We start from the raw sequence: 15,694 nt of genomic DNA on the forward strand, positions 1-15,694 counted from the left end.
AGCCCACTAAAGGATGTTGAGGTCCCTTTTAGGGCTCCTCGGGAGCACCTTCCTTTATAGGACTTGTTTTCTAGTTGGTTCTCCTTTCGGTTCCTTCTGCATTCAAAATCAAACCTGCAGTTTCGGTACCGACAAGGGAGGACCCAAGAGTTCCTTCCATCCAGGACCAGCCAGCGGTTCGGTTGCTTAAGCCTTTGGGTACAGTAGTTGATCTTGGTAATGTTCCATTCCCCTAATTCATCATCCCCGTCACCCTCACTCATCAGAACATCCTGACTGCAGAGATGATATACCCTATTTTCCCGCTCTGTATCGCAGGTATGTAATCGTCCCCTGATCCTACCCATAGTTCCTACTATCCCTAAAAGGATACAAACAATCAAAGTTATCCTACCTTCCATCCCCCCGGGCACGGTTTTAGGGCTGTGGCACTCCAAAAAAACAAAGTTCAATCATACACAGGGGACAATCTTAGTACAATTATCAGTACTCTTTTAGTCCTTCATAGTTCCTGGTAATTCTGGGTCCCAGCGTTTGCAGTCGCTCAGATGGATCCAGCGCTCTTGTCCTTCCACCTTGACCGCTGAAGGGGTCTGCAGGAGGACCTGGTGCGGTCCCTTCCACCGAGGTCCCAACTTTGGTCTTTCCCAGTCTCGGATCAGCACCCAGTCGCCAGGTTCGGGGTTAGGCCAGTCGCTGTCGTTTGCTCCCTCCTTACAGGCTTCCACAACCTGAGTATGGAGGAACTTCAAAGAGAGAGTTAATTGCCTACAATAGACCTGTAATTCTTGTCCCATTACTTGTAAATCCACTACAGGAGAGGGAGGTCTGTCACTGTCCCAGTGAGTCCGGCCAGGTCGTCCATAAACTATCTCTGCTGCGGTTAGTCCTGTCCCAATCCAGGGAGCGATCCGCATATGATATAATGCCAGCGGAAGCACTTTCAACCAGTTCTGTCCGGTCTCTAGGGTTAGTTTAGTCAATTTGTCCTTTAGTATCCCATTAACCCTTTCCACCAGTCCTGCCGCTACAGGATGGTGGGAGCAATGGAACTGCTGGTATATCTTTAGTAATTCATAGAGTTCCTTATTGATCTTTCCAATGAAGTGTGGCCCATTGTCTGAAGACAAGCGACAGGGAATTCCAAATCGTGGTATGATGTCCTTTACTAGTATCTTAACCACCATACTTACTTTGTTATTGGTGGTCGGAAAAGCCTCTATCCACCTGCTGAACACATCTACTATCACCAAGCAATATTTGTAACAGTGTACTCGAGGCAGCTCAATAAAGTCCATTTGTAACACTTCAAAAGGCCCTCCCGGATGTGGAGTCCGGCCTCTTTCGCATTTGAAAGATTTTCCAGGGTTTACCTTCTGGCAGGTTAGGCATCGCCTGGCTCTATCCTTTGCTGCCTCCTGAATGTTAGGGCTCCACCAGGTTCTTAGCAATATCGCACACATTCCCTCCTTGCCCAGATGTGTATCAGTGTGCAGTTTATTGACAAGAAGGGGTAACCATGCATCTGGGGCACATATTTGTCTTGCCGGTGTCTGCCAGAGACGCGTTACAGAGTCTTGTTGCAATTGTGGTCACACCACAGGTCAATCTCAGCCTCAGGGACGTCCCCCGGGACTGCAAAATGGTGGATATGTCAGGACCATTAGGGGGCCTGCGTGATAGCAATGCACGCTGTTCTGTGCTCACTTCCCAGGGACCAAATAGAGACGCCTCTTTTGCTGCCGCGTCGGCGCGGGAGTTACCCTGGGTCACCGAGGAGGCGTCTGTTAAATGGGCAGCGCATTTGATAATTGCCAATTTGGAGGGCAACAGTATGGCTTTAAGTAAGTTGGAAATATAATCAGAATTGGCAATAGGTTTGCCCATCGAGGTCTGGAATCCATGCTGCGTCCAGAGGGACCCAAAGTCATGGGCATCGCCAAAGGCATAGCGGGAGTCCATATATATATTTGCGCTGTCTCCCGAGGCTAAAATGCAAGCCCTAGTAAGGGCAAACAATTCCACCTTCTGGGCTGAAACGGGAGGTTTAAGGGCCGCTGCTTCTAAGGTCTGGGAGGGGGATGTTACAGCGTAGCCAGCCACCCGGTCGCGCGCAGGGGAGATTAAAGAGGATCCGTCCATGAAAAGAGTAAGGTCAGGGTTGGGTAGTGCATGGTCAGAAAGGTTAGGTCGGGGGGGGAGGTAAGAAAGTAGTTATGTTCTATGCAAGAGTGAGGGGGGTTGGTTAGGGGTGTCGGTGGCTCCTGTAAAAAGGACGCTGGATTGATAGCAGAGCAATATTCAAAAGTAAGGAGCGGGTTCTGAAGGAGGGCAATCTGGTATCGATTAAGGCGGGCCTGGGTAAGATATTGGGTACTGTGTGTAGTGAGCAGCGCCGTAATCACATGGGAGGTATAAACTGTTACTGGCTGCTGAAGGGTGATATTAGCAGCTGCCATGACCATGCTGTAGACAGTGGTCCCCAACCACCGGGCCGCAAGGCATGCGCTACCAGGCCGCGAGGAAATGATATGATTTGGTGATATGAGCCAGCTGCACCTTTCCTCATTCCCTGTCATGCCCACTGTGGAGTTTGAACACACACGAGCTCGCTACCCATGCGTCATCCGTGTCAGAGCGGGAAGGAGATCAACTCCTCGAGCTTGCAAATGACGGCGGGCTGAAAAGTATGTTTGACTTAACATCTCTGTCGGCATTCCAGATCAAAGTCAAGGCTGACTATCCTGAGATAGCTACGGAAGCACTGAAAACGTTGCTTCCATTTCCAACATATCTCTGCGATGAATGCAACGAAAACTAAATTGTGGAATAGACTGGACATAAGGAACCCCCTTCGAGTATCGCTGTCTCCCATCACCCCTCGATAGGACCGTCTTGTTGCAGGGAAACAAGTATTCAGCCCACGGCTCCCACTGATTCAGCAATATTGGTGCGTTGCAATGATTTTATATGTTCATACGAGGAACATATGCGCTGTGTGTTTAATATCCAAACGTTACTTAAAATGTTATGATGCTATTATAAGTGACTTATATAACCATATAACAATTACGGCATGGAAACAGGCCATCTCTGCCCTTCTAGTCCATTCCGAACACTACTCTCACCTAGTCCCACCAACCTGCACTCAGCCCATAACCCTCCATTCCTTTCCTGCCCATATACCCATCCAATTTTTCTGTGGTCCGTGGAGTCCGCTGAGCAGCTCAACAGGAACCCTGAGGAGAACAAGCAATCAAAAGAGACCGTGAGAGGACCGGGGGAAAGTCACCCCGTGGGCCCGTCCGCCTCAGCGACGTCCAGTGGATCGCTAGTTCACTAACACCAGGGTCGCTGGAGGCTCCCGTTGGGACTCCTGGCTGGCTCGCCAAATTGTCCATACCGATCCGTTATTCAGTCGGAAAAAACACTGAGAGGCCACGTTTTCGCTCGGTCAATTCTTTATTTAATTTGATCCGAGGAGAGGTAACCACCATATGCATCTGCAGCGTCCGGCAATCAACTCTGCCTAGCACGAGTACAAGGTTATATTTATATCCAGAAAAAAAGGTTTCAGTTAGCACCTGTTTCCCCTGTCCACGCTTGTGACGGTTTGTGGTTAGCAATTTCATCAAGCTTCACGTGCAGAGGTACAGGTCAGTAAGCACCTCTGTTCTATGAAACGAGCATGCAGTTGCAACATCCTAACCGTGCCCGGTTCTGTTGTCTAGTTCCCACCCCTGCTATATTTTCCAGGTCACATACACCATTTAACCCTTCCTATCCCGTACTCTAACCCCCTTTTCACTTACACAGTCTTACAATGTAAATCAGTAACAGCGTGCATAATAAAGTGTTACAGAGAAAGTGCAGTGCTGGTAAACTACAAGATGCAAAGTCATAATGAGGCCGACTGTGAGGTCAAGAGTTCATCTTATCATACTAGGGAAACATGCAATTGTCTTATAACAGCAGGACAGAATTTGTCCTTGAGCCTGGTAGTAAGTGCTTGATGGAAGGGGGAGAAGAAAGATTCTCCCTAGTGTCCAGAGCCATCAACACTATTCAGACATTAACCCTTTCATCCCCAGGAACATTCTCACGAACCTCCCCGAACCCTCTCCAATATCAACGTATCCTTTCTTAGAAAAGAGACACAAAACTGTTCACAGTGCTCCAAATGCAGTCTGACCAATGCCTTTAAAAGTTGCAGCATTATAGCTTTGCTTTTATTCTCATCCTTTCAAAATTTAATTTGCCTTCCTTACCACCAACTTGAACAACAAGTTAACCTTTAGGGAATCCTGCACAAGAACTCCCAAGTCCCTTTGCACCTGAGCTTTCTGAATTTTTTCTGTTTAGAAAATAGTCTACAGCTTTATTCCTTCTACTAAAATGCATGAAAATACCATTCCCTACACTGTACGCCATTTGCTACTTCCTCACCCATTCTCCTAACCTGTACAAATTCTTCTGCAGACTCATTACCTCCTCAACATATCCTTCCCCTCCACCTACCTTTGTATCATCACTTGGCCACAAAGCCATCAATTCCAACATCTACAACATTGACATACATTGTGACAAAAAGCAGTCCCAAAACCAAATATTGCAGAACACCACTAATCAATGGCAGCCAATCAGAAAAGGCCTCTTTTCTTCCCTCCAGTCTTTTGCCTCCTGGCCGGGAGCCAATCTTCTTCACACTGTACTTCAATCAATAAATAAACGACAAACAAACAAACACATTAAGCTTTCCCACTTAAATGTCAGTCACCTGGTCAGGCCAGCTTCCCAATATATGGCCCCTCCTGTAATTAAACTATCCACATAATGTTTCAAGAAATCGTCTCAGATGCAACTTACTATTTCTCCTCTGTTTAAGCTTTTTTCCACTGAGGAAGTCCAAGTCAATACTGAGGAAGTTAAAATCACCCTCTACAACAACCCTGTTGTTTTTAGGTATTTCCATAATCTGCCTACATACCTGTTCCTCTACCTTCTGTTGGCTATTAAGCAAATTATTTCTCACTAGTCTCCAATACATGTCACTTCCCATTTACACTAAACCTGCAGTTTTAACATCTCTGCTAAATCCCCTTGTTTTATAACCTTATAATCTCTTTCAAATTCATTTTGTATCCCAATACTACCTTTTCTAGCTCTCTCAATCAACTGTATTTCTGCTTTACTGTGTATTTGACTTCTTACGTAGCCTTCTCTTACTTTATTTGTTGACATTTATCATTGATAGGGGCAAGCCACTGTTTTGCTTGGAGTGAGAGAGGACGAGAAGTGACCTCACAGAGGTGTATAAGATGATGAGAGGCATTGATCGTGCGGATAGTCAGAGGCTTTTTCCCCAGGGCTGAAATGACTAGCATGAGAGGGCACAGTTTTAAGGTGCTTGGAAGTAGGTACAGAGGTGATGTCAGGGGTAAGTTTTTTACGCAGAGAGTGGTAAGTGCGTGGAATGGGCAGCCAGTGATGGTGGTGGAGGTGGATATGATAAGTTCTTTTAAGAGACTCCTGAATAGGTACATGGAGCTTAGAAAAATAGAGGGCTATGGGTAACCCTAGGTAATTTCTAAAGTAAGTGCATGTTCGGTACAGCCTTGTGGGCCGAAGGGCCTGTATTGTGCTGTAGGTTTTCTGTGTTTTTCTATGTTAACCATGGGAGTATCGAATATTATACTGGTGGATTTAGGGAGGGATAGGCTTCTATGGAAGTCTGGGCACAGAAACATTCATTCAATAGGTCTCAATAGGTACATTTAATGTCAGAGATATGTATACAATATACATCCTGACATTCTTTTTTACGCAAACATCCACAAAAACAGAGAAGTGCCCCGAAGAATGAATGAAGAAGAAATGCATTTCATGTCTGCACTTCTCTTGATCTGTCCCCATCGTCCATCCCATACGTTGTTGAGGAGTAGCAAGTGAGAATGCAGCGGTACATTCATGGTGCAGTTGACTTTGTCTTGATGAAGGTGTTTGAATTTTCAAAACTAGACAGCAATTGGGATGTGTACACATAGAACTATACTGAACTATCTGTTCACACCCAATATAGTGACATACACTTAATGACCCCTTTATTCGGTACACCCGCTCATTAATGTAAATATTTTATCAGCCAGTCGTGTGACTGCAATGCAATGCAAAGTTCCTGTTCAGACCGAACGTTAAAATGATCTAAGTGCCTTTGAGCATGGAATGATGGCTGGTGCTAGATGGAGTGACTTTGAGTATCTCAGAAACCACTAGTCCCCTGGGAGCAGCAGTTTTGTGGGTGAAAATGCTTTGTTAATGAGAGGTCGGAGGAGAATGGCCAGATTGGTTCAAGCTGACAGGAAGGCAACAGTAACTACAATAATGTGTTACAGCAGTGGTTTGTAGAACTTCTGATCACACAACACATCAAACCTTGAAGCTGATGGGCTAGAGCAGCAAAAGGCCACTAACATAGTAGTCACTATATTATGCACCGGAGGTTCCTTATAAAGTGGCAACGGTGAGTTAATCTTGTATGTTGATTGTTGATATTGATCAACTGCTCTCGTTGTAGTAGCTTAAAACAAAATTAAAAGCTTTTTTTTTGGTTTTTGATTGATTCTCCCACCAGCCCCCTCCCTGTATGTTCGCTAGAAGCGAACATAAAGCCTGCAAAGTCTACAGCTTCATTTGTTTGTTTGTGGCTCACTTAACCACAAAACAGGTTTCCTTGCCAGTGCAATCCAAACCAACGCTCAGAATGCGGAAGTGATTATTTTGTGCTCGTTATGAATGTAAATATTTGGGATGTCAGTCCACAATATTAATTGACGTTCACGAAGAAAACTAAAATAAAAATTGGAAGGTGGTCTTTAGACAATGTCCCTGGAATAAATGCCGGAGCAGTGCAATAAGGAGGAAGTCCGGCTGGGGACAGTATATTTCTTACAAGAAAGGGTAGGGTTTTCTGAAATTACAGTCCCAGGTAATTCCTGCTTTAGTTTCGGTTTTCGCAGCATGCATTGACCTTCATTTCTTAAGACGCTTCACCGAGCGGGCTGTTGGTGAATAGACTGCGGGTTACCTGCAAGTTTAACAGCCGTACAACTTAACAAAGTTGCATGTCAGGCATAAATCTTCGGTAGTTATTTTTCGAATTGAAACTCGGTATCGCCAGTACCGTCCTAGCCATTCAGATTGAAACAGAAAGCAAGAAAATTGAAAGTCCAGGGAACAGAGTGTCCCCAGTCCGCCGAATCGAACGCGAGTTTCGCAGGCTCTCGGGAGACAGCGTTCGGCGCGTTGGTAAGCTTGGCTCCGCGATTTCTCCACAGCTGATCGCAGACTCTTGCAGCTTTCTTAAGTGGATCGAAATGGCAAATCCGGTTGCCCTTTGTAGATTCCTCCACTTGCTTGTTGCTTTAGCTCTTCTGATTTTCTGTGTTTGCATTAACACTTTGATCCAGGCATCGAATGTCCGCAGTCGCGAAGAGTCTGCTGAATGTAGAGCAAACTAGAAAACCAGTAGGTTACGAGGTTTTCTGATTGATCAACAATATGTAGTTGATGCAATTTACCTTTTAATGACCTACTTGGAATTTACATTATATGAAATTCCTGAAAAACATTCGATTTCTGATCTTTAAACTTTTTTCTATATTGTGTTTCAATCGGCAGGCAGATGAAGGGAATTCTGGAAATGGATTTAAACCTACAAATATATTTTTATTTTCTGCTGTTTGCAAACCTTTACCCTGCACAAGGTAAGTAGTAAATCGTTTTTCGGTCACTAGCTCATTCAACGTGATGATAGTAATGGAAGATGACGGGATGTATTTTTTTGCAGAGTTCATGACTTTGAAGTGCGAGGAGACGGTGACGGGAATATTTAACGAGGACACGATATTGCCATGCAACCTGACAACAGCAGAGCCATATACAATCACAAACATTGAATTGCGGAAAGATGATGGAAATTCTGGACTTGTTTTTAATTTTGATGGTAGTCATAATGTCAGTAAAGCTCAGAATCGAATTAAATTACTTCGTTCGGATCTACAAAATGTATCGCTGGTACTTCAAAAAACAGAACTCTCAGATAGTGGGAAATATATTTACTTTTTGCAAGCAAATATAGGATATAAGCAAGTGAACATCGGTTTAGTGGTTAAAGGTGAGTAACAGTGTGCTTTCCCTGTTTTTTCATTTCAAAACCTGGTTAATTCTAACTGACTTCAAATGCAGTTTTACTTCCCCAAAACACCTTTGTTTTGCTTTTATTATTTCGAAAATAGACTTTCTTTATGAAAAAAAAGATAGAAAGTTACAATAGGTAAATAAATACTGTATGAGAATTTTATCTGTAAAACAAAGAAGACTTTTCCATTTATATAACAGGTTTCAAATCCCCAGAATGTCCCCAATCATATCACTTTCATTGCAACCAAGCCCCACTTATATTAGTAAACTCACCAGGTAACTGATAGGGTGAAAGTATCCACTCATGCTGGATGAATGTACTACTGAGTAGATTACCCACTTTTGGTGTTTTTGCATCAACGTATGCTGGCAAGCATCCCTTGGCATTAATGCTGAGAATTAACTGCTATCTCTCCTGAGTAGTGACATACCCCACAGGCAGCAGTTGCACCAAGAGTGTCCTCCAGGAATCTGTACCCAGGGCTTTGCAGCTTAAAGCTGGTGTAAGCATAGCAGTACCCATTCAAAGGAATGGAAAATGTCTCCTGGGACGGTTATATTTTCCTTAATTAGTTGTTTAGCATAAATAAGAAGTTCAGTTTTTCAATGCAAAAATATTTACAGCTCGATGAATGTTCATGAAAGTGAAAGCCTCTGACGCAGAGCTCAGGGTCTCACTGGTTGCTGCATCTGTTCAGTGGGTCCTGCTGATTACCTGTGCTGCGACAGCAATTGGGTGGCGTTCAGCCATTATTAATTATTAAGAGTTTTGATTTTCAGGGGCTATGCTGGAATACCATGGCAGGGATGGCAGATTTTGGAATAATGAAAGATTGGCCAATATTATCAAATAATACAATGCTCTCTTTTTAGCTCCCTACAGTTTGCCAAAACTGGCCTTAGTTAATTTGACAGAAACGACCAAGGTGGTCAGTTGTGAAACAACTGGATATCCTTCCACTCAGATTCATTGGACCGTGAATGGGAAAAACCTCACATCTAAGTCAAAAAACAAAGAAAGTGAAACTGCTCAAGGACTGATCTCTATTACCAGCACACTTCCAATTATAAAGTCAGAAACTGACCAGGAGCATATCTACACCTGTGCAGTTTGGAATGAGGCAGAGCGTAAATATGAAGTCAAGAACAGTATCTCAAGTATGTTCATAATCTTCTTTTTCGTGATTAGGAAAATGATTGTTTAACTAATTGCTACAATATTTCTGGTTCTCAGTGCTGCCAACTTGGTATATTTGGATTTCCAGAAGAACTTTGAGTGGGTGTAACAAAACAAATTTCAGCATATGTCACAAGATGCATTATACTGGCCAAGTCTGAACATTGGGATATGGACAAAAAAATTAGAAATAGGCTGGTGATTTTCAATCTGGGAAGCATGGCAAGTGGGGTGCTGCAGTGATCAGTCTTAGCTAGAAAAAACTAGAAGAAGTTAATTGTTCAGGTAGCATTTGTAAGAAAAATGGCCAGTTGATATCTTGGGTTTAGCCCCTCCATCTGGACTGAAAGAGGAGAGATATAAACCATTAGAGGGTTAAGAGAAGGGCTGGAACAAGAGCTAGCAGGTGATAGGTGAATTCAGGTAAGACTGGGTTAGAGGCAGATGTGGAGTCAAAGGGGGACGGTACAGAGAGAAAATGGGAGTAGTGGGGGAGGGAAACAATTGAATATATGAACATAAAAAATAGAAACATGATGATGCCATCTGGCCTGTCAAGCCTGCTCCACCATTAAATAGTGATAAATTGAAAGCTGTTGGTGTTCAGAGGAATGTACACATCATTTGACACAAATCACTGAAATTTAATATACATATGATGCAATAAGTAGGAAGCCAGATTATTTATTAGGTTTTAATTGCATAATGATTTGACTTCAAGAATAGGGCCATCTTGCTCCAATTATTTAGGGCCCTGGAGAGCCAACATTTGGAATACTATTTGCCTATGGATTTGCAGTGGAGAGACTGGAGCAATGGGTAACTAGGTTAATTCCTAGAATAGAGGTTTTGACCTCTGCTCCCTTAAATTTAAAAGAATCAGTGTTGATCTCATTGGAAGGTACAAAATTATCACAGTTCTTCCCTGGTTGAAGTGTCTGGACACAGCATCAGTTTCAAAATTCAGAATTGTCCTTTCGTGACCCAGATGAGAAGAAGGTTTTTCTTCAGAAGCTGGTCAATCTACCCATGGAGACTGCAGAGGCTGAATCGCCAAATATTTCTGTGATTGAGATAAATGGAAGTTTGGATATTTAGAGATATGGGGAAAGTGTATGAAAATATAGCTGAGATAAAAGCCACAATCTCATTGAATGATAGGGAAGTTGTTATATTTTGGTTGTTCCAATCATTCTTTTTCTTACATTTGTTATGCTCCAGAGGCTGTATTTAGCTCTCTAGGGTGGTTTTTCCAGGATGGTTATGGGATTATACAGTTTTGCTTAGAGATCAACATGACTGATTTTTAAAAATTGTGGAGTGTATAAGCAAATGACGTCAGTGTTCTTATAAAGATTGATGATGAAATTTACAGCTTCTACTGTTGTTTTTTTTTAGTATATCAGCCAAATAATAAAAAACACACTGAAGCAAAAAAGAGAAAAGCCCTCACAGCAGGAGGTATCGTTATTGGAGGTCTTGCAGTTGGAATACTCATCCTGGGTCTTTTGAAATTCAGGAGAAGGCACCATCCAGGTACACTATTTCAGCAAATGATTTTAATTCCAAGTAAAACTTCTGAATCCTTGTAACTCAAAGTATTAATCATTGGTGTAAAATTACGCACAGATAACCAATGATCAATATAAAATATAATTTCATAATCTGTGAAAGATTTAAAACTTTAATGATTGCCAAATTGTTATGATCTACAGCTGGCAGGTTGAAATCGTTAACAGGGCTGTATTTGTGCATTTGCCTTCCAAAAACAAGCAGATTTGAAATCCTGTGTACAGTGGATGTTTACGGGGATAGGTAGATAAAGTACCAATATGCACCATAATAGATTACACTGGACAACAAAGATTTTACTTCCTGAATACCTTTAAGTGTATCTTATGAATTTTGGGCTACTGATCATGAAAATCATCATGAAATTTCCCTATCATGTACCATTTTTTAAAATAAACTTATGTTTATTATTTCAATTCATAATTCAAGTCACTTAAAATGTTGCCTACAATGTAAGCTGAAAAGTTTCCTATCTTGTCCAGGCGTGCTTAGGCGGCGCGGCTGCCACATGGCAGGACAGGTTTTAGTAATAATTATTGAATTCAGGACTGTAAAGATGGAATTTGCTATCACCAGACACAAATATTTCTATGAAGGATTTTGATATTTGAGACAGATGCTTCCCAGACTAACTGATGCCAAGATTAAGGAAAGCATTTTTGTTGGTCCACAAATCAAGCAGGTCATCAATGACAGGCAGTTTGAAGAATTTCTAGTGGGACTGGAGAAAATCACATGGAAGGCATTCAAGGAAGTTGTTGAAATTTTTCTCGGCATCTACAGAGCACCAAACTACATGCAGCTGGTTGAAAGCATGCTTCAAGCATATAAAACCACAAAATGCAACATGTCACTAAAGATTCATTGCCTGCATTCCCATTTAGACTTCTTCCCTGCAAATCTTGGTGCTGTTAGTGACGAGCATGGTGAAAGGTTTCACCAGGACATTGCGGTCATGGAGAAAAGATACCAGACCAACTGGAATCTATCAATACTGGCGAACTATTGTGGACACTTGAGCGAGAAGCTTCAGACACTGAGTACAAATGAAAATCGTTAACAAAGTATTTTTAACTTAGTTGAACTACTGGAAAGCATTAGCACCATTATGCAATTAATCACATTATATTCAATAAAAGTTAATTTGTTGTTTCTCCAAATTCCTACGTGGTAAAAGTAGCCTGAAGTTATATTTGTGTTCATCTTCAAGCAGTCTATCATAAACCAAAAAAAATTCTGAGGAAGCAACACTTCTGAAAAAATCTGTTGTCCAGTGTTTTATAATCAATGAATCCAAATCCTGGCCTCAGAATGTGCAGAACTTTTCACCAAACTCCCACTTGCACCTAAAGTCTCACCAGGTGAGTCACCCTGGAAAGTTCTGATTTACCTTCTGCAGGGTCTGATTCTGTTATCAAACTACCACCATTTACAGTGCACCAAGTATTGGTGTAGTATTGGGTAAAGCAAATGGTGCTGGAGAGAGCATTCTATAAAAAAGAACAGAAGCTTTTAAAAACATAATTTATGTGTGAAATTATGGAGCCATTTGTCCCACACTACCAGGCTCAGGAACAGTTATTACCCTTGAAACATCAAACTCCTGAGCAGTGTGGATATCTTCACACACCTCGACACTGAACTGATTCCACAACTCACTTTAGACAACTCTACAACTCATCTTCTTAATATTATTTACTACATTCCTTTTGCATTTGCAAAGTTTGCCTTCTTTTGAACATTGGTTGTTTGACCAGCTTTCTGTGTAGTTTTTACAGATTTCATTGTATTTCTTTGTGTCTACTGTGAATGTCCACAGGAAAAATGAATTTCATGGTAGTAGTACATATGGTGATATGTACGTACTTTAATAATAAATTTTTAACTTTTGAACTTTGAAGTGCATTGAGTAAGTCTTTGTGTGTGTTCTTAGCAGTTAGTTGAGTGACTTGCCAGTGTATAGGATAGTTGAGATAACAACATAGGAATTTTCTCAGATTTAAAAAAAAGCCAGACCAATTAAGAGTAGTGTTTTCTTTGTTAAAGGACATGAATAAGCAAGTTGTCTGTTTTCTACAATATTCTAAAGAGAATGAATCTTAAGCAAACACATAGAACGCTGGAAGAACTCAGCAAGTCACGCAGCATATGTGGAAAAGAGTAAACAGTTAACATTTTGGGCTGAGACCATTCTTTAGGACTGTGAAAGAAGGGGGTAAGATGCCAGAAAAAAATATGGGAGGTGGGGGAGGTGAAAGAGGCTAGCTGGAAAGTGATAGGTGAAGTGAGGTGGGTTGGAAAGGTCAAGGGCTAGAGAAGAAAGAATCTGATAGAGGAAAATGGACCAGATGGAGAAAGCGGAGGAGGAGTGGAGCCAGGATAATAATAGGCAGGTGGGAAGAAGTGAAAGATCAGGATGGAGAATAGATAGTTAAATCTTTATGCTTACAGTTACTGGCAGCAGGCAATTTATTAAACTGTGCTCAACTACCCATATTGTGAGGCTAGGATTTGAATTAATTTCACCTGGATTATTTATAACTTGAGACAATTAAACTGATCGATTGGTAACATAATTTCCTATTGAAAAGGAGTGACATATTATTTGTAGCCTGGTCCCAGTCTCAAAATTGGATCAATTTTGCATCCTATTATTGTTGGAAATACCTGAATATTACAGAAAATGTAAGAACTCATTATTACTGTCATTGTTACTACTCTTAGTATACATGATTAGGAGTTTAAGAACAATAAGGAAAATAATTTGGATTATTTTTACATCAAGAAATATTAATTTACTTCAAATTAATGTGACAAAATAATAATAATTTACTTTATTTTGTTTTTAGTTCGACAGTCCAATGAAGAATCAGAAAATCAAGTGGTAGGTTTGATTTCAAACATTGACTTATTTTTTTCGCCCCACACATCACGATTTTCAAAGTTTATTTGTTCTTTTTTAACAACTTAAATAATTTCTTATTCAGCTTTGAAGACTGCCCCGCTAACTTCAAAGTTACATGGAGGAACCATCATTTTGTGATGTGATGTCTGATCTGCCTGATGTTCTGTTGTGCAACTGTGAAACTTCAACATCCTTCACAAAGAACTAAGACATTCCTCTGTAACACATTGAAAGCAGGAACTGTGCTTTTAAAAATCTCAGCTCTTGGGTAAAATAAGAATTCCAGTTTTAACTTTGGCACTTTGTTGAACTCTTCACCATTGCTTTTATCTGAAGTTAATGGCTTCACATATTGATAAATCTCATCAGTGAGATCAGACTAAAGTGTCAAGGAATGACCCTGTTTTATACCTGAAATACTAAGTCTGTGTACGAAATCATCATAAGGCAATGAAAAGAGAATAAGCTCTTAAGCTTAGTTGCACTTTGAAAGTTTGCTTCCTGTTGAATGAATCCATTAAGCTATTTTTCCGTTGTGCTGTACTTCTCAGGAACTAAAAAAGTGAAATGTGATATGTAGTCAACTTCAGTCGAAAACAGAAGCAGAAGGAGCATTATGTAAGTGGAATACTACATGTATTTGCCACTTGTAATGTATGTATGGAGAAGGAAGTCTCTGATTTTAAATCTCCGCTGCCTTGCAGCCATACCCACCCATGGGAAAGGCTTCGGGAGTAAACCCTGAGGAAGGATTTCGGAGCCAGGGTCTCTAAGGCAGTTTGATGATGTTGTTTACAACTTCACTCTGGCAACCTCTGCGATGACACTGGTGCCAAGCTGTATTGGCACTTGGCCTTCCCTTGGACTACATCAGTGACATGGAGAGGGGGAACACGCTGCGTGGGTAATAGCCGGTTCTCAAATCTTCCTGCCCAGGCTTGCACCCTGGAGAGGACACAGACCAGCAGAGGTGCAAACCCATGGCTGTCTATTATTATAACATATGTATCTGTTGTAATTTTTTATGCTTTGTCTTTTGAGTCAAATGCAGTGAACACATGTGCAATATTATAGATTATAATTTGATCAGTTGTCTTTTCTCTGTTTTAAGGATTAGAATATGGAAATTAACTTCTATAAAATTTCTGTTTATTTTATGTATTTCTACTTTAATTTGTTTTATGTACATAGCCCAGTTATAAAGCTCATTTGATATTTTATACATATTTTATACTAATTATTTTGTAAATATATTGTTCTTTTCCTCCTAAAAGTACTTAGATACATTAACCATTTCTAATATCTTACTCTCCTACACTATTGCTTATGTGAGCCATGCCAATGAATGTGAGCTGGCTATACAAATGTAAGTTTTAAAATCAAGCCCTAACATTTGGTGACAGCAACCTTAAAATATATCAGGTCCTCTAGTGGATCCTCATAAAAATACTATTCAGTTCAAGTGAGTAATTCAAACAAAATGAAAACTGTGTGTCATTTGCTTTATGTTTTATTACAGAAGATTGAAAAGGTGTGGGATTTAAAAAAATTGTTTTGTGAAGTGATTAGAAATGTTGCTGACCTAATTTGGGAAATAAACATAACCTTTGACTTCTTTTTCTCAGTGGTGTGATTCCTTTGCCAACAGATTGAACCACATGATCTTCTGTGAGTCCCAGCCCAAAGGCTTTCAGCCCATTCATCTGTGGACCTATGCCTTAAATGTAATGTGGTAGTTGTATAATCAATAGAATTCAGTTCTCAAATATCCACTGTGGAATTTGTATTCAGTGACTCTAGATTAATAATCTTGGCTTTTGCATTATTAGCCCGGTGGCTAA

At 41.0% G+C, this 15,694-nt stretch overlaps 1 protein-coding gene across 4 annotated transcripts; it reads left to right on the forward strand.

Moving 5' to 3' along the window:
- Nucleotides 1–6,818: 6,818 nt before the first annotated feature.
- Nucleotides 6,819–15,444, forward strand: LOC140187087 (uncharacterized). Of its 4 annotated transcripts, XR_011883000.1 has the most exons (8): nt 6,998–7,141; nt 7,678–7,763; nt 7,847–8,173; nt 9,073–9,357; nt 10,775–10,912; nt 13,798–13,832; nt 13,936–14,471; nt 14,558–15,444. XR_011883000.1 is itself a non-coding variant. In XM_072242030.1 (7 exons), the coding sequence occupies exons 2-7, from the start codon at nt 7,682–7,684 to the stop codon at nt 13,939–13,941; spliced, it is 873 nt and encodes a 290-aa protein (XP_072098131.1). In that variant the 5' UTR covers nt 6,819–6,985; nt 7,678–7,681; the 3' UTR covers nt 13,942–15,444. The 4 variants fall into 4 exon arrangements, 3 of the variants coding, with proteins under 3 accessions (XP_072098131.1, XP_072098130.1, XP_072098129.1); XM_072242030.1 differs by lacking the exon at nt 6,998–7,141 and adding an exon at nt 6,819–6,985 and having other exon boundaries at nt 13,936–15,444; XM_072242029.1 differs by having other exon boundaries at nt 6,998–7,305; nt 13,936–15,444.
- Nucleotides 15,445–15,694: the final 250 nt, after the last annotated feature.

The sequence above is a fragment of the Mobula birostris genome, chromosome 24, assembly GCF_030028105.1.
Source record: "Mobula birostris isolate sMobBir1 chromosome 24, sMobBir1.hap1, whole genome shotgun sequence".
In the NCBI taxonomy this organism is placed as follows: Eukaryota; Metazoa; Chordata; class Chondrichthyes; order Myliobatiformes; family Myliobatidae; genus Mobula; species Mobula birostris.